The sequence below is a fragment of the Anopheles marshallii genome, chromosome X, assembly GCF_943734725.1.
Source record: "Anopheles marshallii chromosome X, idAnoMarsDA_429_01, whole genome shotgun sequence".
Classification (NCBI taxonomy): Eukaryota; Metazoa; Arthropoda; class Insecta; order Diptera; family Culicidae; genus Anopheles; species Anopheles marshallii.
This window is the reverse complement of record NC_071325.1, coordinates 10,551,003-10,575,419: the sequence shown is the minus strand read 5'-3', so window position 1 is coordinate 10,575,419 and position 24,417 is coordinate 10,551,003. Positions and strand designations below refer to the sequence as shown.

The window sequence follows — 24,417 nt, the reverse complement described above, 5'->3', positions numbered from 1 at the left end:
AGGGTACGCATATGCATAATATATCAAATACGATGTAAATTGTTGTAATAATGATAAGTCAATCAATAAGAGGCGTTCGCTCTTCTAGCTGGGATAAAAGATAACCATTGAAATAGATGTGAGCGCATGGTGGGATGGGGTTGGGAGGGGGTTGTGTTTTGTTTGCTGTTTTTGGAAGCACTAATATTTTTCGTGTTTGTTTGCGGTTTTCTTGCATGTCTTTACACTAAACCATTATAAAGTTGGAGAATTTTCACTGTTGCTACCATTCGTGTGTGTGTGTGTTGTATGTTACGCATATCAGACTACATTTGTATTGTGAATCGCACCTATTTGCTTCCATACAAGGGAGGGAACGTAATACATTTAAGAACTATTGCTCAAAATTAAACGATAATCAATGTCCCGCTATGTACTAAGGGGAATAATAAAATTATGTGCAATCAAAACGTAATCGCGAATAAACTTTCCATTTTTTATGTTATTGCCTCGTAAATTATATAATAAATCATCAAAAAAGCAAGCGTTTCACAGTTAACGTGTGTTGGGCATACGACGTTATATTGTCTAGAATTCACAATTGGAATTCACTGTTTTTTCTTGTTTTGTTCTAGCCGCTTAAAATCGGGACTTTCAATAAAAGGGATTTTAAGCTACAAACCTTCAGACATAAAAGGTTCCGATATGATAATGTGAACTATTCAAGAGCATACAGATATATTGATATTCTACATCGGCCCTATTTTTTTTACGTAAGTTATAATATGTAAAATCGTAAGTGAAAAACAGAAATATAAAATATGTTTACGCATTTTCGTAAAAAGAGAAACACTTTCTTCCGTAAGTTGTGATTTGGGGCTGGTGTGGGAGGAGGGGTGGGATGTGCTTATATTCGAAATAAAGAAATTATAAAAAAGATGCCTTGTGCTAGGCATCGTGTGCTGCTCCGAAAGTTTAGGTTTGCATAATGTGAAGGGGTAGAGGGGTTGGGGGAGGGAGGTGGTGAAGGATTCCTTCATCATGACAGGCCGCATGTACGTGCAAACAGATAACCCGTGAGTCATTGCGCAACGGGAACCGTTCGTTTGCATCATTCGTTAATATTAACTCTCCCCCGCTCCACCGATGTCACACGGACAACAAAACCGTACGAACGCGTGCCGCGCCTTAGAGATCGGTGTCGTACCAGGCGGCTACCTGGTTGTTGTCCTGCGGCGGGGACGGCATCACGTCCAGATGGTCGAACGTCAGCTCGCTCGCGTCCATCTCACCGACATCCATGTCCATGCCGTACGGTGAGGTCGGCTGGCCGGATGACGACATGCCGCTGGCGCCACCACCCATCACCACCGAACCGGGTCCGCCGCCACCGACCGACTGCTGCTGCTGGCCGCCCATACCGTTGCCGCCCGGTCCACCGTTACTGACGCTGCTACCGCCTCCACCGCCAATCTCCAGCCCTTGCATGGAGTCTATTGGAAGGGTGTCGTAGCCTGTGGATAATATGCGAAGACGTATTAGAGAAAAAAGAGAGAGAGAGAAAGAAAGAGTTGTCGGAAAGATAATGAGAAAGAGAAAAAAAACATAAATAAATTATAGGGCAAAGGTAAACGTAATAAAATACAGCAAGAAAATGTAAAATAACTGGTGGCAATGAAAATAAACATAACCTTACAAAACAACAAACGAAGTATAGTAACGCTAGCGTAGCGCAAGCTGTTTAGTGTAAATATGAGACTATAACATAAAATATAAGACAAAGGTCCACACGGATCTAAAACCAATCAACAACAGTAGATTGCATAAACTATTCAAACAAAATGGTTCGCTTTTTTACAAATCTATAAAGAAAAAAAAACAAAGAAAACTTTGGCAGCCCAATTGGACCAAGAAAAAAAAAACGGGTCACACATATAGAAAAGGCAACAAAGTTGTTTAAAAAAACATAAAATACACATTCAAACCGAAACACTACCGCACACAGCTCAAAATCAAAACAAACTATGGCTGGTTGGTATCGATAGCTTAAAATGGTTGCGAGCTTAATTACCCTGCGTGGGCGTATCGCGCTATTGCACACGGTAAGGCAGTAGAGCTGCCTGTGCCCCCCAAACCAATCCGGGCGTTCCGGGGGAGTTTGCGGCAGTTCCGGCCATATTTTCTGGTGGCTATAAACGCGTTGCTGCAGGTTTTTTTTTGCCGTTGCCCGAAGATGTTCGAAGTGTTCTCTTTGGTTCGCGTTGGTTTGCCGAATTGGGAGGGGGGGCATTGGAAATTGGTAGGAAGTTCCTTGAGCTCCTTTTGGGGAGCAAGAATAGCGATGGGAGGAAGCACGGATGTGGGATAATGGGCGTTCTTGATTGCTCATCGTCGGTCCAATGGACACGGTTTATTTGCCTCCATGATCCGAGATCCTTATGCGTCTTCCATCTGAACTCTTCTGTTCTGAATATTGCTAGCATAGCAATTGCTTAATTCATTCCTAACAGCTCCTTTCCGCTCCCTAACATATCTCATTCCCTTTCCTTGTCATGTATATGCTTTTACTATATCCTATCAAATATACATGCATTTGTTTTAACATATTTTTATGCTGACGAATTGCTTGCAGATCCAATTGTTGGGTATTGTGATGCATATTATTATTATGAAGGCGAATAAGGGACATAAAGGCGACGCTGCAAAGCCCCTCATCGTATCCGGGAAGATCCTTTAGCTGGTCGTATTTGTCGCCAGCGCATAGTTTGGTGGAGTTTTTGTGAATTTAAATTAACAAAACGGGTTCAATGTGTCCTTCCTTACGCTCTCCCTTCCTCCTATCTATATTGCATGAGGCTAACGTAACCTAGCTCGGTGGATATTGAATCAAATAGAAAGCCACCACAAACAGACAATCCAACGGAATGACGAGGAATTCCTCAATAAATGAATGCTACAAGCTAGAATTCTTGTGCAAACACCCCGCGGGTTTGGTTAAGTTTTTCAAAAAAAACATTAACACATGCACACACACACACACACGCACATCCGAGGGAGGATTAGGTGCCGGACGTAGTAAAAGGGGGAAAGGCGCGGAGCGGTTTAGAGAGATCCTGTGGTACTTATATGCTACAATATCTATGCTTTTCTTACGTTGCTATCTGTGTTGTGAGCGTAGGGGGAGGGGGGGGGACAGAGGACTGGAGGAAAACGTATCCAAAGATGGGATGGAATGCAACAAAAGGATGTTAGATTTCCTTTTTCCTTCCCTATCCGCCATGTAATTCACCTTCCTATCGTGACGTTTACCGGCGAGGGAGCCTAATGGGTGTTAGTAGTGCTATTGGGGTTACACAGTTACGCTTAAATTTTGGGAGGGGAAAGGGGTTCGTATTTGTGAGTCGGCTGGTTATTTGGGGGCTCTTTTTAGTGATGATATATGTTAGGCTGGTTTAGCTGGAATAGATACAGATAGAGAAGAGAGAAAGTGAAGATAACACAGATAGAGAAGAGTGGGAAATGGTAGAAATACAGATGACGCGGCAATCAGCTCGACGACGACATTGCGGAATTGCATCTGGATGTGCACGTTTAAGACGCCGCTGACAGGATGGTAACGTGCTCGGCATGTTTTTGTTTCCATTTAACTGTGGTTAAAGCGCTGGGGACACGCAGAGTAACCATAGTTCCAACAAACTACACAGTTATGAAAGTTAACACAATATGCACAACAACAATAAAGGGATTGAGAAAATGATTGGGGAAAAGGGAAACAATAGATTTCAAGTGCTTATAGATGACTTCAGGAGAGACAAACGAATATGGCAAGAATTGTTATGATCACTGAGTGCCTGATAACAATTTAGTGAGAGATGAGTGCCTGGAAACAATTCAGTAAGATATAACTTAACGCGAGGTGTATTAACTTATATGTTGCTGGTCAATTCGGAAGCCATCGCGATTTCCTAGTTGGAGTCCAAATTATTCTCCTTCTACATTCTCCACATACAAAGTTATATCCGGCGCATCTGAGTTAATGGAGATCTTGGCTAAATGTCGATAAAACATTGCTTCAACCAGAACGTGAAGCTCAAGTCACTCCTTTTGGGGAAATTGGATCCTCCTGACTCCTGAGTTAATGGGGATCCCCTTGGCTAAATTTCGGTAAAACAGTTCTTTTACCAGGATCTGACGTTCAAGTCACTCCTTTTGGGAAAATTGGACCCTGCAGGTTAAGATGCGTCTATGACAGTTCAAAATGTATCTTGTTTAAGCACTTCTTCAAGGTTTTGGGTGAATGCATTAACCTTAATTTCAAAACACAATAGCGAATTCTTGAAGACGTAACAGGGGAAGTATTATGACAGGAGTAGCAAGAATGGTAATGATATTTCAATACTTAGTTGCTGTTAGATATGTAGGCTTACAAAGGTGTCAAACTTGTAGTGCAGTTAGTATTTGTGTTGTTCAATACATGTGTGAGTACAGTGCTCCAATCGAATAACGTTCGCCTGGAGGATGGATGAGAGTCGATCGATCGCACGATCACTTCCAAACTAGTATGGGATTGAGAGGTTCTTTACAAGTAAAGTATCTTAGCCTAAAACGTGCAGAGTGTTTTGAGAGTATTTACGTACCTTGCTGGAATGCACGACCACCGTGCGAGCTGTGCACACTCGCGGGCCCTTGTCCATACAGACCCTCGTAAGCTTGCTCGGGGGACAGGATGTCCTGTTTCAGTTTCAGTGCAAATCATACATCCGGCATTACCCGTAACCGTTTTACACACCAACAAACAACACATCAGTACGTACCATACCACATATGGACAACATGTCGTTCGATCCCGGAGCGTTCGGACGACCGATCAGAGCCAATAAAACGGGATTTTTTAAACCGATCGACGTGATGATGGTGAATCCGAGAATGATGTATGCGTGTGTTGGTTTTGGTGTATAGCATTTGTGCGTACATGACCCACAATTAGTCGAGCGTGTAGTTTTGGGCAATGCAAATTTCGGTCACGTGCCAGGGTTGGGTTGAAAGGGTTTGTTTTTGTCGTCATTTGCCAATATTGTAGCGCACACCAGCACAGAGTGGGAATTTTTGGTTGGTTTTTGTTTCAGGGACAGCAGCAGCCAATCGATTCGTTGTGTTCGTGTGCGATTCGGTCATCCAGTGTTTCGTCCAATTCGGGCATCCAAATCCAATAGCCGGGAGGGTGTTTTTTTTTGGTTTTTCGCGTTTGATTTGAATTTGTGATTATGAACGCAAAACGGTGTATAGATGATTGTGAATGGGGTGGGTGGGGTAGGTCGTGATTTCGAGCAATAGATACAAAACCAAACACAAAAACCCAGTGTCCAGTGGAGAAAATACATGAAATAAAAAGATGGAAGAAAAAAACACAGACAATGAAACATAAATTTCAATTCGGTAAATAATGATAAAAAGAAAAGTCGATAAATTTTAAGGAAAGTAATGGTGAAAATGTTCCAAAACAAAAAAGAAAGGAAATATTAACCAGAACATTAACCAGAATGGAAAAAGAAACGAGAAAAAACAGAACGACAACAAAAAAAAAACAAAGTGAAATTGTAAATGGGAAAGAAAACATTGTTTTTTTTTTGGCATAGCAAGACAGGATATAGACAGATGAGAAGAAAAGAGAAAAGAGAAAAAGAGAAAATAACGAATATAGATAATACTTTTACGGTTGAAAACTATAGGGAAGATAAAGAGTATATAATTTTGATAGAATCGCGCTAAACGGACTTTCGAGAGGCAGATAAAAAATAATATAATTCATGTAAAGCAGAGCGTAAATTATATGGGTGACAACACAAATTAAGGGAAGTTTTGAAAATGGATGAAAATGAAAACAGTACAACAAATGTGTACAAGAATATATCAAATTTAATGCCTTCGAAAGCCGTTGTGTGTTTTAGTTTGCTTTTGCTTTTTTTTTCCTTTTAAATTTAATTCGAATTGGTTAACAAAAAAACAATGCACGGTGCAACTGCAAAAATAAGGAAGGTGGGTTTAAAAAATGAAAAAAAAAAAAACAAAACGGTTGTGAAGCAAATTACACACACCGAGGGGTGCGATGCGCACTAAATGGTAGTGAAAAATCTTATCAAATAGCACACACCTGCTACAAACACAAATGATTTGATACTATTATCTGCACATCGGTTACCTTTCGTACGTGTGTAACTTTAGCTTGTTGTATTACAACTGGTTGGTAATCGTTTAACTCCACTGAAAATATGTTGGAGCAGCAATCAGTCTACATTTCAATGTACAACATTCGGAAAATCCGGGTTGCTATTCAACTATGGAAAGAGATTGAATGGATGGCAATGCACTTAAATGGAAAACCAAAGACACACCGTAGAGGAATGAAATGTAAAATACAGATAAACAAACAAGCGAACGAAACCTACAACTCTCTAATAAAAAAGCACACACACCGGGCGGTGGTTGTGTGCATTCATATGAGTATCGTGCGACAGAGAAGGAAAAAAACTATACAATCGCAAACGGCAACCGGAGAAACAAGCACGCCCCCGAACGGGAATAAACCCACTGGTACCGCGATGCAAAGGATGCTGCGCATTTTCTCCCCGAAAGTGAAGTGCTGCTGGATCGTGTTTGCACACACGCTCTTGATACTGACCTGCAAGTCCGGTCCGATACCGAGCTCGCCATTATTCCACATGCTATCGTCGCGGAACACAGGCAGGGTGGTCAGTTCGCTAGAGAAGCGCTTCTTGTAATCCATCGACTTGTCCTCGCTCATCTTGAAGAGCACGGCGGCTGCGTACGTGGCGACGCCCTCGTTGGCCGAGTTGAGCAGCTCGGTTAGCGGTGCGGTAGCTCCTTCAGCTTCGATCATCTCAGCCACCTCCTTGTCCACGGCCAGTTCGCAAAGTACCCCAGCAGCAACACGCTTAAATAGAGAAAGAATGCACATATATTGGTTAGAACGATTTCACAGAGCTAGGCATAGAAAAACAGGGATATTCTCTAGCTGTTTGTGGGAATGGATTTTAGCTCGTCAACTTCAACGGAAATTATTCTCCACTGGAGAATAAAGTCTTTGTTTTGCGACTGTCAAATGAGCAACACCTTTTCCAACGGCCCAGAGCCATGGTATGATGCGAAGAAAAGGGGAAAAAGCGACACTAAAGCTAGCTATGGATCCCCAAGCGAAAGCCACGCCTCTTGGTAATCGATATTCGGAGGGACAATTTAGAGACTTGCACATTGCGCAGAATCAGAACTACTTTCTACTGCTACACGCGTGGGGGTTCGATTCCCTGCTTCCCCAGGTGTTTTTCTAGACGCTACCAATAAACATCCTTTTCACTCTTGCATGATGTAACGTTGGCTATTCGTCGAGCTGGGGAAAACTATATTGGGGCATTCATGTACACCCAGGGCTTCGGAGATACTACGGAGCGACATACGCATAAGACACGAACCTGAATATTTTCGATATCGTTGTAGAACAGCAGCTGTACGAAGATCGGAATAACGTTCTGCGAACGTATGACCTGTCGATTGTATTCCTCCTTTGCGAGAATGTGCAGCGCGCCGACTGTACCCTCGACGATTTCCTCCATGCGTACGCCGTCGGCGTAGGCACCCGGTGGCTGCGACCCGTTCGTAGCAACCGATGAACGTTGCTGTTGGGAGAAAAATAACACAATCAAATACCGTACACGTTTAACTGTTTAGGCTAACATTTGCAAGGCTTTGCGCTTCTTTTAAACATTTTACCCGCTGCGTATCCTGGAACGCCTTAAACAGCAGCCGCACCAGCAGATGGATGGCACCGTGTTCACGCAACGGTGCCGCATTGGCCGGACAGAGCGCCAAGTTGCGAATCAAACCGATCACGGCCTTGATCAGCGGCCAGCGGGACGGTGGATTGAGCAGCTTCACAATGACCGGCAACCCGTACCCATTGCGCACGACGTTCTGTGCCGATTCCGACTCCGGATGGCGCGAGGTCAGATGGCGCAGGGCACACACGGCCGGTTCGGTAATCTCCTCCCGGTCACCGGCGTTAATAATCGTGCCGACGAGCGCTTCCACGCCGCCCACCTGACAGACCGTCACCTTATTGCGCTGGTTGTTGCACGTCAGGTTGGAGAGAATGCCGGCGGCACAGGTGACCACGTTAACGTCAGACGAGCCGAGCACGGTCACCAAACCGGACAGCAGCGTCTCGAGCCCGTCCACCTTGGTTGCCGCGTCGGACAGATTGCGCAGCGTCCAGAGACAGTTCTGCACCAGGCGCTGCGACGGATTGCCCAGATGCATGGCCAACGCCTGCATGCCACCGGCTTCCACAATGGCCGGCTTGTTGCTCGAGCAGACCGACAGCACCTTCAGCACGCGGGACGTTGTCCACAGCAGCTTCTCGTAGTCGTACGAGCGCATTATGCGCACCAGCTCGCTCGGTCCAGTCGAGGCGAGAATGATCAGCTTGCTCTCCTGGTTACCGTACGCCAGGATCTGCAGACAGTCCGTGACGATGGCGAGAAATTTGACGTTGTTGCGCTGCAACAGTGCGACCATCTTCTGCAGCCCGCCAGCCAACCGTACCGCCATCTTGCTGCCATCCTGATGCAGCAGTAGGTTGTGCAGCGTGGTGATCGCGTAGAACAGCACTGACTCGACCGGCGAGGACAGTAGCTTTACCAGCGCCGGTATGCCACCGGACTTGAAGATTGCCAGCAGACCTTGTCTGTGATGCGACAAGTTGTGCAGCGTACCGACCGCGCCCTTCGTCGTCTCGAGATCGTTCGAGTTGGAGAGCGCACGGACGAGGGCAGCCACCATCTGCGGGCTGTTCATGATCGCGTGACGCGACGCCTCCTTCTTGGACAGCTGGTGCACCATCATGGCGGCCTGGGACACCACCACCTGGTCCTCGTCGTTCAACAGCTTGATCAGCTCCGGTATGGCGCGGGTGGCCAGATCCGCATCGTCCTGATAGTTGATCAGGTTAACAACCGCGTGCTTCAGCATCTGGGACGGTTCCGCCAGCCGTTGGACCGCGGTCGGCTGCTGCGGGTCGAACTGTGTCGACGGGATCTCGATCCCCTCCTCGAGCGTCTCCGGGAACATTGCGGCCCGCACACGCTGGGAGCGCGTCTGGCTCAGCTGCTGGTTCATGTCGTCGACCTGATCCTGTGTAAAGTTTTGCGAGAAGCCCTGATCCATGTCGAACATCAGCGGATCATCCTCCATGTCGTCGTCCTTGCCGCTCAGGGACGGCACCTGGGTCACGGCGCCCGAGTGTATGCCGGAATCGCCGAGGTACGAGTTTTGCTGCCACATCAGTGTTTGCTCCTTTGCCGATGGCATCGGCATATCCGACGGATTGTAGGGATTATGAGACACTGTAAAAAGAGCACAGAGAACACGGAAACTGTTAGTGACTTTGTTCTTGTATGGTTGGTATGAGCTACTCGCTGAAACACATGTTTCAAGATTTAGTAAATCAAAAAGCAACTCTTCGATTTCTCATCGGACTTTCAAAGTTCCTAATGTGAAAGATATACAGAGTTAGAAGGTGTTAAAGCAGTTCAGGTATCTGAAGAAGCATGTCTAATTTCAGGAACCAACATTCAAGAATTGGAAGTCTTAAGGATTGGAATGCTGTGTGACGAATGTATCTAAAACAATCCAAACCTGAACCAGAGTTAGAAGTTCGGTGTTAAAGCAGTTCAGGTATCTGAAAAAGGATGTCTAATTTCAGGAACCAACATTCAAGAATTGGAAGTCTTAAGGATTGGAATGCTGTGTGACGAATGTATCTAAAACAATCCAAACCTGATCATCGGTAAAGTCAATTGTTCACAGCAGTTGCATAAGAATAATTAAGGTCCTTGTTCTTCGAATCTTCGAAACTTTTTCGTCTAAGTGACAGGAAACAGATAATCTATTAAGCGGAAACGTGATCTGTCTAATGCATCACCAAGCATCAAATCCCAGATTTGGAAATCCCTCCCCCCAGCAAGCTCTCTCAAAACCCTCGCAGAGGTAAACGAAACATCGAAAGAAGCCTTAGATAATGCAATCGCGCATTATCCTCATTTATCCACACCGTTTTCTCGGCTTATTATCCAATATTCTGCCGACAGCGGGCGAAGCACGGCGAGCACGGGCCACATAGGAAGCGATAGCGTAAGGAAAAGTTCTATGATGGTAAGAAAACTCAAAGCGACAAAGCACCTAGCTAGAAGAATGTGGAAACATTTCCGGTGTAATGTGTGTGATGCCCTTTGTTTGGATTGCATGGTCTAAGTAAGCTAAACGCCACGATAATCAAGCGGGGCGCATCGAAAACAAGACACGTAATGCAAAAATCAACCTGATTAGCAGACAACTTGGGGACCGGTAAACGCAAACACAATGCTGTTCAAATGAACCTTGAAAAGTCCTTCTTATGTATGTGCCTTTTTTTTATCTTGTTCCTTTCAGTCGTACCAATTGGAGAGTTGCGGTATCCTCTCACCTTGTGTCGGTAAAAGCAACAAATAACAACGCCATGTGGATAGGGCATCAAACGTAAAGACACTTGACGGTGAATGATGAGTGGTGCTGGAGGTAGCAAAGCGTCCAAACAAACATATCCCTCAAATCTTATACACCAGAGACCGGGGATAAAGACACACAGGAGCGCACTCCCTCCCAATCTTCTCGCACAGGAAGATGATAAATCTTTTCTTAGCCAGTTTCCGTTTTGCGGTTGTAAGGGGCTAATTCTCGAGGTGCTCCAGGCTTTCCCTTGAACGCCACCTTACGGAAATTCGGCACCACCGGGTTTCAACAATAACTTCCGTTACGGTTGGTTTCCCTGTGAAGATCCAAGAGTATAATGCACACTGCTAAGGGATGGGCGAATCAACAAAATTACACCTTCCTTGACCAACGGAAATCGTCCCGCTGCTGTGGTCCACGGTTGACAAACAAAAATCTGGCACTGCGTTTGCCACAGCAGATGCGAAACCGGCGTAACGCAAGAGGCGGCTCCATTGATACGAAGACAATTTCCTCTCGAGACGAGGGCAAATTAAAGATGCTTAAAAAATTGAAAGCAAGAAAGCCATCTTGGTTGGAGGTTTTTTTTTTGCGTGTGCTTTCGCCGTACATGAAAGGACGATGATGCGTCCACTGACAACGGGCGCTGTATCCGTCCGTTTGCTTCGAACGAATGCACTAAAGAGGTGATGACGTTGAAGGTGAATCCTTAGAGCAATCCGCGACACGAACGCTGGCTGCTGGCTAGTGGTGAAGATGATGTCGTTGATGCTTTGCAGAGTTATACAGCCACCCACCGAGCGGGAAAACGCTTTGACGAGGTGGGCGACCCGTTTTTCCCCCAAAACGACAGGACATCTGGCGGCGGAACTAATGATGCAACGACAAATTGTGTGCTTTGGCGCGAAAAGTGCCATCAGCATCTTTAGCGAATCGTTTATCGGCGCCTGTTGCTTTCTGATTTTTTTTTTTCGTCCCGCGAAGCAGCCAATAATTCATTTAGCCGGCCCGAACGGCGGACCGCAGCGGCTATTCATTCTGTGCTACACGGCGGGGCAGTATAACAGTTGCTCATTTTATGACTTTTTTTATTATGTCACTGCTAGATCCGGTATTGGAGTTGGCATGTATCTCCAGTTTCAAGTGCATCCTGGCTTTATGTTACGATAATTAATTATTCGTCCTTTCACATTGGCGCTTGGAGTTCGTTGGGAGTGTGAAGGTAAATATTTGCCCATCGCTGCAAAACCGTAAGTGTAATACCACGCGTCTATAGGCAGTCGACCGTAATCCACCTCAAGGGGAAATCAGAAGATAACTCGTATACCTTTGCAAATGCATTACTGCTACCGTTCCAGGTTCAGAAACGGAAATGCTTATTACTTTATTCGAGACTGTTCTCGGATGTAGCAATGCCGCACTTTGCGTATTCTGTAATTCACGGCCTTGAGAATGTCAGTCTTGAGCTGTTTTTTTGTTGTTGTCCTGGTAGCTCATGAGCAGGATGAGGTGAAAATTAAAAAAAAACTCATCGAGAAAACACAGAAACACAACGAGTTTCACCAAACCGTATGTCCTTAAACTCGATTGCCAACTGCACCGGCACACAGCAGACCAGACCGGGCGCAACGCCGTCTATCATCATCACATCGTCATCGGTCACCAGTGCAGGATGATGGCAGGGAATGACGACATCTTCAACATCAAACGATTTTGCTACACCTTCCTCCCTCCACAAACGGGGCAGCTCTCTAAAATTGTTTGATAATGGTGTTACGGATAGGGTGAAACGTTAGGGCATTAAAACAGGGGTGTAGACATTGCGAGGCACGGTCGCGCACAGCCTTCGCAATCGGCTGTTGCCAGGACATTCAGTGCGATGAATGATGTGGGGAAACATCATTCGTACACGCACAGCAACAACAACACGGCCCCGGTCCAGGAAAAGGGGGAAAAATTAAATACTCTCGTCGGGTTTTGCGCAACCAGACCGATTGGTGTGAGTGAAGCGGCATAATAGCAAGGAGTTCCCGGATGGGAAGGATGAAAGAGGGCAGCAATGCAAAAGATCAAAGGGTTTGGCAACCATATTTGGAGGTGAATTTGAATCCTGGAACAGGTCTCGTCTGTCCCAGTCATCTCTTTCCGATACGTATACCAGGAATTTATTCTCTCAAACCCTCATTAGGGTACATGTTGTAAATCTAATTTCAATTTCGAACCCTAAAATCTTGTCAATAATCCTCGGAAACATTCAGTTAATTTGAATCTCACTATCGCTCTCTCTCATTCTTCTTATCTTTCTTTATCTCTTTTCAGTTATCTCTATCTCTTTATCTTTCTTTTATTTCCCCTTTTTCTTGATCTCTCCCTCGCTCGACCTTAATTTTGTAAACGAAAACATCGTTCAAAACTGATATGATTCCTTCTTAAACAACACAGCCAGTTATTCTCCATTATTTATATATCAACCAATGAATTTTCGTCTAAGTATTGAGAATATTATAAGAATTTAATAATAAAAAACAATTACAGGCAGTCCCCGAAATACGCGGATTCGGAGATTCGCGGTGTTTGGAAATTTGACAGCTGAGAGTTAGTTTATAGCACAAAATGTAAGCAAAAAGATGAAAAATTAACCGAACATACGTTCCTTTGTCAAATAAAACATTTGTTTTTAATTTATTTTAATGTATTCGTTCCAAAAGTCACCTGATATGTTGAAAAAATTAAGTGTAGAGAAGGAAGTCAACTATGTAACTTTGAAGTATAAACGATTTTAGTCCTGCTTTCGAATTACGCGGATTTTTCCTGGGTTATAGCGGTTCGCTATAATAGCGTACTGCTTGTATCTATTCCTAACTTCAAATCCATTTCTTGTGGTAATTATACAGGGGTTTTACTATAGATATGAACTTACTGAACTTACTCGCCCAAGCGAATAAGATGAACGGAAAAAGTTTGACACTAAAAAGTTAAAAACTTTATTGAGTTGCAGAAAACTGGATATGAAATTGCGTTCACAATTTAGATAATGGAACTTCGGCCGTCGGTTTAGATATTGGTTCAAGAGTAGAAACACACAATTTAATTACTATGAGGATTAAATTAGTTGGAAATTAAGTACAAATATATGTTATTATTAACCACATTTTATAATTCGTTATAAATTATAATTAATTAAATAATAATTAATTATAATAATGCCTATCATTTGTTTAAAATGTCGTAAAATTATGAATTTTATACCTCAACTCTTGAATCCGCCCATACATAATTTGTGAATAATATAAATAAATTGTGCACGTGATTCCATATACAGTTTTTGCGATTCAGTAAAGTGTTTTGTGTCTCTATATTCTATCAAATGTAAAACCCTATACATGGGGCAAACAATTATCACAACGCTTGTTATGCAAACTTTGCATATCGTAAACCTCGTGCACAAATTAACCATAAATAAGGAAGAAAGGAACAACAAAATAACTTCTAACAAACTATATTTAAAAAAATGTGCAGCGTTTTTGTCTATTTCAGTACAACCAAATGAATGGGTATGCATGGTCAGTGATCATCCTACTTGTATCGAGTCGGAAGTAAAAAAGTAGTGAATGCAACTTAAAGTACAAGTGTAAAAAAGATTTTCGATTGCGATCTAAAACATGCAAATTTAATTACCATAACGCAAGGCGGCATTCTAATTGCTCCACAGCTCGTAAAAAATGTATATAAACAATAATTACACTGTTCCTCGATCGGGTACAGCGAGGCAATTCTGATCAATTAATTACAACAAAGAAGAAGCGACCCAGAATTAATAAATATAAATGTTTTAGTACAATTGGTAGTGCCTACATCGGTGTTTTCTTTTTGTTCCCACACACGGTATGCATGATGCACCCGGTTATGAATCGAACTGCAGGAAGAAAGGGGTCACCAGTGACCCACGTGTTAGTTTTTCTAAGGCACATTTCATGCATTTGTTGTGCAGCGGCACAAAACCCGTGTTTTACAGGCCAGGCGGACGAAAGCGAAACAAAGCGGAAATATCAATTACTACATAATTATGACACAAAACATCCCTCCCCCCCCTTCCACCCCCTCCCAAGTGCGCACAATACACACAAGCCCGTCTTGACACGCGTCATCATCGATATCGTGGCGTGATACGACTTTAGCCGACAAAACAAAACGGGAGGGGGAAAAGCGGGATTGTCAACCAGCAGGGTTTCTCATCGCGTTGCAAAAGGGGTTCCCGCTGTTTGACTACTGTCACGGTTAAATCCATTCCCAAATTGCATCCTCAATAATTCCAACCAAACCGCCTTGAGACAATCGTTCTTAATTGTGGTTTGAGTTGCGAATTTCAGGCAGAAAAACAACAAGGGAACTATCGAGAGATTCGCTAAAGGGTCCGGTGTTTGTTTTCTTGGTCGTTAAATCCTTTCTGTTTGTAAAGTATATTAGTTACGCCGAAACGAACCGGCATTAAAATACATAAAACAAATAAAATATTTATTAAGCAAAAAAGACAAACTAAATTCACGTTAAATAGAGCATCCTCCGAACAGTACCAACCTCGTTGAGGATTAGAAAACCTGGCACCTAAATCGTGGCGTCTTTCGTCAAATCGTTCCTCCCTGCGCAGGGCCAAAGCTCAAGCGAAATTCACAGCTAAGTTTGCTTCGTTTCGGGCGCGCCAAATTGTTTTGCGGAAAAACCCAGCGCCACGCTCACACCGTGGCGATATTTTTCATTTTAACAGTTCACACTAGCGCAAACGGTTAGCAGGTCAGTGCCTGCAGAGATGTAGGCGAAGAGCCTATCTGCTGCGTGCGTTTCCATCCGCCCGTCGCACACACCAACCGGCGACACATAACGATGCGGATTTTCCACTTCATCGGCGAGGGCGAAAATACGGTTGGACGTGTTGATACAGAGGAAATGAGAAGCGAATAGCTGGCAGGAAGATTTGCAAAGATCAAAGGAAAACTTTACCATTCGGAAACGGGGGAACAGGCGGACGAGTGAGGACACCGCACCGTCGTCCCAGCCCACCCATTGCCCCAAGTCCGGTAGAGCAGATTTTAGAACCGGCGAGTGAATGTGCCCTTTTTCCGGAGCACAAAGAAAGCCGGGTGGGAGGTGCGGCAAGCTGGCAGGGCTCTTCGCTTCCGGTATGCTTACGGTCGTCTCGTCAAACCGCTGGAAGGTTGTTGGCAGCAAAGCCGAGCGTGCAAGTCCCTCGCAGGCAAACATGAATGCACACGTGTACGGCTATCAAAAGGACACGTTTTGGAACTGTACTTTCAACTGCAACGAATCCTCTGACCGCGTTTTTTTTTTCTTTTGCGGTTGGAATCAAACCCGGTAGCGTCTTTTTTTTTTGTATGTTATGAGAAACTTGTGCTGATGCGTAGTGGTTTGAAAACAAATGGCACAACAATAAAATCTGTAAAGTCATATGCACATATTAATGTTCTTTTGCAGAGTGGCAGATCGTTGCTGTTTTTGTTAGTGTTGTGCCTAACAAATCTTTTACAAAGAGTCATTCACATGAATCCCATAATGATTCATGCTAATGAGATTCATGATTCCTCGTGATTTAAGATTCGATAACGAGGAGTCAACTCTCAAAAAGATTCATAAATTCTTAAAGAATTATTTGCGAACAGTGATTCATGTGAATCTTTTGCGAGGATTTAAATCAGGATTCGACTCCTAAAAGATTCATTTCAGATTCAGATTCAGATTTCATTCATTTACCCAATTATAGTTTTTGTGATGTGTTTGTTTTTTCAGAATTCAAGAAGATCCTAAAATCATTGTTGGATGATTTGGATTCAGACTCATAAATCTAAATGAATCATTGAACTGAAGGAATGAATCTGAATCTCTATTGCAAAGATTCAAGAGTCATCCAAAACCGCTCCCTACAAGCAGCATCCTCCACAGCGGCATGAACTGCTACTGCTCTGAAGATGAATCTTTTGAGAATCGCTTCTTAATTTGGTTGACTCCTTACTAAAGAATCATGTGAATAACTCTTCTCAACAGGTTCAACAGACACAACACTTTTAGCAGAGCGTTACTGCTGGGTGTTTCTCCACCAGATCTCACCTGGAATAATGAACTCCTCATGGAGCACAACATCAGTAGCCCGTAAGCTGACGATTCTACCGATAGCGTGGGACGTGATCATTTCGTCTGGATTTTGGGCGGCAAATGGACGAACTAACGCAGTGTCGATAAATCATATTAGACATGGCACACAGCGCAGTGGAGCAAACACCTAAATCGCATCAAAACAATCCCAAAACTTCGAAAAGCAGTAGGGCAAATAAATGTGACAACCTGCGTGGAGAGAGTCCCCCCGTGCGGACCATTAGGGTCAGGGTGTGCGTTGGTTGACCATAGGCTACCTTGCTTAAGCAAATAAACCAGGCTAATGCTGGTAAGTAGTTTGCCTCAAGAGAGCGAGAGAGAGAGTGAGAAAAGACAATAAACTGAAGGAAATTGGGCCGGGGGGAGGTTATGTTTGCCAGCTCACTCAAACTGGCCACACGCTTGAAGAGGTCCACGTGTCACACATACCCCGCTGGGCGTTGTTTGCACTTTCCATTGCCAGTCACACATCTGATACCCGCGTAAGTAAGGTGGATAACTTGGCCCAAAGAGGCATCATTATTAGAACCCTGGCAGATCGTATATTGACGGTTTTAAAATACAGCGTAATACTTAAGCGATACCCAGAGATGACTTTAATCTTCTTCGTAAGGCTCAGCTCATCCCAGCTTTTAGTCGTCGAGATGCACGATGACTGCCTCGCTGGAGGTAGAGCAGTTAAAAAAAACCAACCCCCCCTATCGGCCGACTCGGAGGGGTTTCAGGTAATCTCTTTATCCTTAATAGCATTCAGTGTTGTCAACTGTTGGACCTTTCGGATATTCGAAACCTTTGCCAGACAGCCCGCGCGTTGCGGAGTGAGGACGGCACGGTGCCACGTACGCACACACCCGCACTGCCAGACGCGAGCGAATGCGAGTCATTTCCCGCGCAAAAATGGCCGCCTTTCATGATGGCCTCCCAGCCATTCGGTGTTCGGTGATTCTCTGCCGTCCGCCCCCAGGAATCTTCATTGCAGCAACAACAACAAAAGCCCCCTCGGTACGGCGTCTCTTCTCATCTACGTGATTAGGGATTCTCTTTGAAGTTTTCGACATTGCCATCGGTGAATGTTCTCCCTTTTTACCCGCCCAGCTTCCACCTCCATGTGGTGAAAAAATAAAGGAAAAATGAAGGGCTTCCATCAGTTTTCCATTTTCCATCCCCCGCGCGCGTCTTTCCCCTCTCCCCCTTATTACCCTTCGGATTTCCGCAGACCCGCAAAATCTGGCCTGATATTGCCCGACAGCGCGTTCCATTCGTTGGGTGATGAGTGCTGTTCAAGGGATACACGTGGCGATAACATGACGGAACATTCCAACCAGCAACGGGCGCGCTCGGCAGACGCGCGGCAGTGTGTTTGTACAGCGCAACGTTGCGATTTGGTGATGAAGCGATGCAACGGAAAATGATCAACATATTGCTGTGTTTTGTTGGGGCTTTGGAGCGCAGAGACGTCTAATAATATTCATCTTGCGGGGGTTTTTGGGCGAAACCGTTGGACGCATTACGTCTATGTTATTTGGGTTGGAGTTTGTAAGGCAAGGTTGGGGCTGGATATTTTATGGCTGCGTTTAATTATGTCATTGAGACTGTCAGCTAACGGAGGGAAGCGATTGCCTTGCTTGACACCAAATTATACCTCCCCACAGTCCCGACAGACCCTTCATGAATAATTCAACTCCACCGGTAAGAAAGATGTCATTCGGCGAATTGAAGAAAAACCGGACATTCTTGCTAAAAAAAACCACACACACACACACACCGTTTTGTTGGAGTTCCCCCTCTGTCTCGGTGACAGCACAGAGTTGTTGCACTAGCATCAACTATTCATCAACCGGACACCAGTTGGCCCCACCATGGGAAGAACCACAGTTGTGCCCACAGGCGATAATTGAAGCGAGCTCGCCAGTTTGCGGAACTGTTGCACGGGTACAACTCCACTTCCATTTTCCAGCGCTCTGGGTGCACCACATATAATTACCGGGACAACTCACACGTGTGCGGGGGATCTCTCTCTGTGATCGCCATCCAGCTATTATCCAATTTCGTCCGTCTCAACGCGGTGGGTTGCTCAAAGTGGCTGGGCGGGGTGCAGAATATGCATTAAATAACGCAGTTAAATTGCCTGGACATCTAAATTGACCCGTAATGTCACGAGTCCTGCGCTTCTGAGCTTGATTTTTCGTACAACTTAGATAAATCAGAATAACACTAAATGTCAACAGGACGCACCGTGAACAGCTTCAAACAGCACTAAAGCTCCGTTCCGCAATGTTTCACTTTAAAGAGAAGATTTTATCACCAAGTTCCAGTAGTTTGATGATGTTACCAATCGATTTGGAATCGAAAAGAGATGTGATTCTCGATTTTGATGCGCAATGCCACCTTAACGAACCGACCAAGTCACAACGATTGGGATAATTTTCCATTTTCGACAGTTTTCGGAGCGTTCCGGGCAGCAAAACACGGATGTGGGTGTTAGCCTTCTCCCACGTTCAAAGCGGAACCAAAAAAGAAAAAAAACCGGGAACCACATCCTAAAGATCTACGGACGGAGGGTGAAGACCAGAATTCCTTTGATCTTCCACTCTCGTCGACGATCTCTGCGCCCCGCTGCCATCCATCCCGCCGAAGACATCCCGGCACAATGAAGAAGCGGAGGTTTTGGGCTGTCCCTCGTTCCTTCCCAGGCATCTACCATGCCCGCGTGTCGCGCTTTGGCCACCGTCTGGCATCAAAGCGCTGTGCTAGACGAAACGGGATCCATTTGCCGTCGTTACGGCAACAGGGTGTCGGACGTACCGACTCTTCGCACCGCGAATCGTTTTACCATGCCGTCCTATATTAATTTCCCTTTTGCCGAACACTGCAGCGCTCACGCGCGTTGTTGCTTTGTTTTCTTCCCCCCCCACCTGCGTAAAGTTTTCTTGCTGGAAGCTTTGTGTGTTTCCTTCAGTACCATGCCGAGCTAAAAGGACAAACCCCCATTTGGTGGAACGTTTTTATTTTTCCTTTTTCGCCCCACCTAAAGATCATTATGCACACCCAGAGAAAACTGGCAATCGAGCGACGGAGCGAAATGGAAAATTCAATTTTCAACCTTCGGTAAATGTTAAACGTCCTTGCTGTGGGATTACTGATGTCGTTAAATTGGTTTAAGGTGTTTAAATATGTAGACTAGACATTAGACTTCACATGTTCTTTTTTAAGATTTAAATTCTTCAATCGCCTTCTTGCGCACAATGCTTAGTTCAACACTTACTCCAGCCAGAAACGATTAATTAATAAATTAAATTTACTCTTACGCTTAATGAATCTTTTGAGAAGAGTCTCTCGTATGTCTCTTTAGTGAGGAGTCATTCATATGACGCTTTAGTGAGGAGTCATTCAAGTCTTTTGAGAGGAGTCATTCAATTCCTTTGAGAAGAGTTATGAATATTACAGGAGACATTTAAATCTTTTTAAAAAGAGTCACTTGTATGACGTTTTAGTGAGGAGTCATCCAACTCGTTTGAGAATATTTATGCGTATGACTCTTTAGTAAAGATCTAAATCTTTAAATAAAAGTCACTCGTATGTCTCTTTAGTTGTCCAATTCTTTTGAGAAGTTTCATTCATTGAGAAAAGTTATTAATATTACAGGAGACATTTAAATCTTTTTAAAAAGAGTCACTTTTATGATGTTTTAGTGAGGAGTCATCCAACTCGTTTGAGAATATTTATTCGTATGACTCTTTAGTAATGATCTAAATCTTTAAATAAAAGCCACTCGTATGTCTCTTTAGTCGTCCAATTCTTTTGAGAAGTTTCATTCATATGACGTTTTAGTTAGGAATCATTCAAATCTTTTGAGAAGAGACATTCATTTGACTCTTTAGTGTCATTGAAATCAAGAATCAACACTTAAAAGATTCATTTATCCCCAAAAACAGTAACGGATTATGCCCCTAGAGGGCTTAAAATGGTCTAATTTTGACACCGGATCAGGAGAAGATCATAAATCTTAGATGTTTCATGCATCTTAGAGGAATCACAAATCTTTGAAATAGAACTGCAGCTGCCTTCATTCAGCTCATAAAATTAAAAAAAAAATGTTAAAACCATAAATTCCTTCAGACTCACGACAAAACGAAACATTCATATCACAATGTCATCGTCCGTGTCCCTCGGCAATGGCAATGCAAAATAAGCAATGTTTATGTTTACGTTCCACAATTTTATGGCCCGATTCAAGCGCGGTCCAACCGTTCGGTGGTTCGGACCCGATTATTACGACCGCTGGGTTTCAAGCATTGATAATGCACACAGGATCCGATGTTTTTCTTTTGTTTGTTCAATGCACGTTCAATGCAGCGTAACTGAAGTGCTTGTAATTCGGTGACGCAACTAATGCAGCCACGGTATGTGAATGATCACAGTTATGGTATTTTTTCCGGGGATGGCGGGCTAGGCGCGCTGCTAACCAAGATCACCCCTCCAGGCGATTAAAAAGGCGGGGCCTGCTACATATTTACATGTTGGTGCTGATTCTGCTGCCGAGCGTGCAGCACAACACTTATTGACACTTTGGGTAGCAGCGGACAGGCGCGGAGTTAAAGATTATCAGCGAGGGCACACGTCCGACCTTTCTGTTTTAAAGACCTTTGCTATGGAAACAATTAGTTTTTGCTACGCATAGTTTGTTTATTTTCAATTTATGCCTTATGCGCTGTAATCTAGAAGCTTCTTATCTAGAACGATAAGCGCAAAGACACTCGCAATGCGTTTTCTGCGCGGGACGCTTCCGTAGGATTTAATGAACTACGAGCCTGTGTTGCTGCACTCGCTTACATTTTTCGCCTGATCGCACTGCACTAAGAAAGGTTTTGATGGGTTTTTAGTGCTGCAATTAGACGATTAATGTCGTGGAAAAGCTCACAATATCAACGCTTACACTGCAATGTACCGAAATGTAGTACGCAACAGGGCAACATGCCTAATCAACATGCAATTCGTTCCGTACGATCCTGTATGAAAGGTTCCGCTAACTTCGGGCCCGGGCCGAAGTACAGCCGTTAAGATTATAAAATCAATTAAACACATTTTCCGTCCGCCATTGCTTGTGTTGCTGTTTGCATGCTTTTCTTCCCTGTCCGCTCTACAATCCGTGCACGGCGGACATTCCGCTATCAATTGCCTTCGATTGTTGTCGCCGTAAAAGTGAGTGCGAAACGGTTGTTTATGTTTGCCACGGCACGGCATTGCTTCCCGTTGCGGAGAAACATTTCAACACCAGCGGGGTTTTTTTCTTTTTTTGCTGACGGGCGGTGTGTCACCAAACTGTGCGATAACACAGCTCTAGCGCGCTAGCGGTGTGTTTTATTTCTAAACTATCGTTGATAATGCGCCCGACGAACACTGGCACAGCAGTTACACTGGCCTTGGTGTAAGGAGTCGGTACACTCTGCATGTTTCAAGCTTGGTTTTCTTGGTGTACAAATTCTCAAGCGTTTTATCGTTAACTTCATCTCAAAAACAAGTTTTTTTTTTTGGTGAGAATTAAGAGAAAACATCGATTTTGCTTCATGCCCAACAGCGGGCTACGATGGTTGCCGATCACAGCAAGTTCACGTCAGAGTTGCCACCCCTATATCTGAGGTAACCTCCCAAAGGAGTTAAAGAAAGCTAAAGAAAAGGGTTATTTTTACTCAACACAGCTCACTAGAACCTGCTTTGAGGCTTAGAATAAAAACTATTCTACAGGGTGTTTCATAAATTCGAATACGCTTTTAAAATAAGCTTTAAAAACACACCGAGATGTGGTTTTTGCTATTTGAAGCTATGTTTGTATAGAAGTTCTACAACATATCTTTAGAAGATGATCATGTACAGTCTTTTCCCGAGCTACCTGGCACTCTAGTTACGCCAATTCGAGATACGCGAATCTTAAGATTTTAACAGTTCGTGTAATTTTGTACGTAGAATTAAATTTGTTATTTATCAAACTTTAAGTTTTCGCAAAAACATGTTACATTTTAATATTAAAAACATTAATTTTGGTAAAATTTACTCTAATTGTCGAAATAGAGGTACAAATATCAATTATTAATGTGCTTCGTTAGGTGAAAAGAAGTAATCTATCACTGAATATTAAATATAAGCGATATTATAAGGGGAATTCGAGTAACGCGAATTTCTCTGGCACGCATTATTCGCGTAACTCGGGAACTTCAAGCTTCGAATTACTTCACGAACTTCACATGTTGCTTGAGCAGTAAGTGGCATGCACAAATGGCATGGGATTTTTGTGCGAGATTTGAAAATTACTGTCTAAAGCTGGTCCAAATCGTTCTCCTTGTATACGTTGAGAATCGACATCTTACAGATCCAATCATAAAAGTCAAGAGGATTCAAACTCCGGGAAGCTGGGAGTCTACAAGGTTTTGCCCAAGAAGTCGATTGAAAACGTTCGCACACCAGATTTGGACCAAATGCTGGTGCACCGTACTGCTGGAACACGTAGTGCACATCTCCGCAGAGGTTTCAAAGGCTGAAGGCAACAACCTACACCAAACAGCTAGGTAACGATGCATTTGGGGAAGCGTGGCATGTTCATATGAACCATGTCTTAGGAGCTTCCCCTGCAAAATCATGTGGCTGCTACAACACAAACAGTATCTCTCTTCCGAATAAAATGAATTCTTGACCATTGGGCCCACAAGATGAAGGTCTGTGCTCGACTCAACCTCCTCCAACTGACAGAGAGTCAACAACGTGCAGAATACTATTGGTTTATACTGACAACAAGCTCAGAACGCGTACTTGACGGTGCCAAACTTATTGAACACCCTGTGGAGTGTACTCCGCATAGAATTGAGTGCCAATAACCCCACTTAGCTGACAGAAATGCAAACGACATCTGCGAATTACGGTTCGTCTAAGCTAGAAGAACAATTTACGCTTACATTCACCCAGGAACTGTAGATACTCCATCCTCCCGATCAAATGGCCATGTCTGGAATTGGGCATTAAGTTCGCACGGTGTACTCAACTTTCGCGTGGCCTACCGGTTGAAGTCTGGACAAAATTAACGACCCTTCCACCACATACAACACCACTCTCCCGGACATACAGTGCCGCAGCGCCAAAACAGCCAGACATTCCACCAAGTCGTGCTGTGAGTCGTGAGGTTGGTAGAATCGGTGGATGGAAGTTGGTTACGTTTGATAGCAGAAAGGCGTGTTACGTTGAGATGATGTTAGCATGTGCGTGACTCCAATGGATATCCTTGCTGTTTCACACTGCTTGCAAGCTTAGCCCACTAGAAAAAAAAACTCACAGTTCCGATAGCACCGGAAGGAATGGAGCAGCGGACCCTCGCGCAATTTCACGTTCACTTGGCATTGTTTCAACCACAACGGGGTGAGAGCCAAACGGTATCACTTGCTGAGAAGCCAAACAGAGTCACTGTGTATCACTAAACACCGCCGGAAACTGAGCACCAAGTTGCACCACCGAATACCTCTCGCAGGCTTCCTGCGCACGATTAACCTAGGGCAGATCCGATCCGACCGAGTTGCTCTCGGTTGCTTCGGCACGCGTCCTGCCCGTAACTGCGCACATCGCGTTCAACAGTTCTTACGGTGCACGGCGGGAGGTTTTGGGTAAGCGGCAACACGCAAACCGCACGACCGCGACCATCGAGCGATGAGCGATCAATAAGCGATTGTC

General features: G+C 44.2%; 1 protein-coding gene across 1 annotated transcript; it reads right to left on the bottom strand.

Annotated features, from left to right (window-relative positions):
- Window positions 1-1,167: 1,167 nt before the first annotated feature.
- On the bottom strand, window positions 1,168-23,679 carry LOC128719418 (armadillo segment polarity protein). The gene is made up of 6 exons (XM_053813046.1): window positions 23,652-23,679; window positions 7,765-9,395; window positions 7,467-7,670; window positions 6,659-6,931; window positions 4,617-4,710; window positions 1,168-1,493 (listed from the first exon to the last, which is right to left on the bottom strand). Exons 1-6 carry the CDS (start codon window positions 23,677-23,679, stop codon window positions 1,168-1,170), a joined length of 2,556 nt encoding a protein of 851 aa, XP_053669021.1.
- Between the last annotated feature and the right edge of the window lie 738 nt (window positions 23,680-24,417).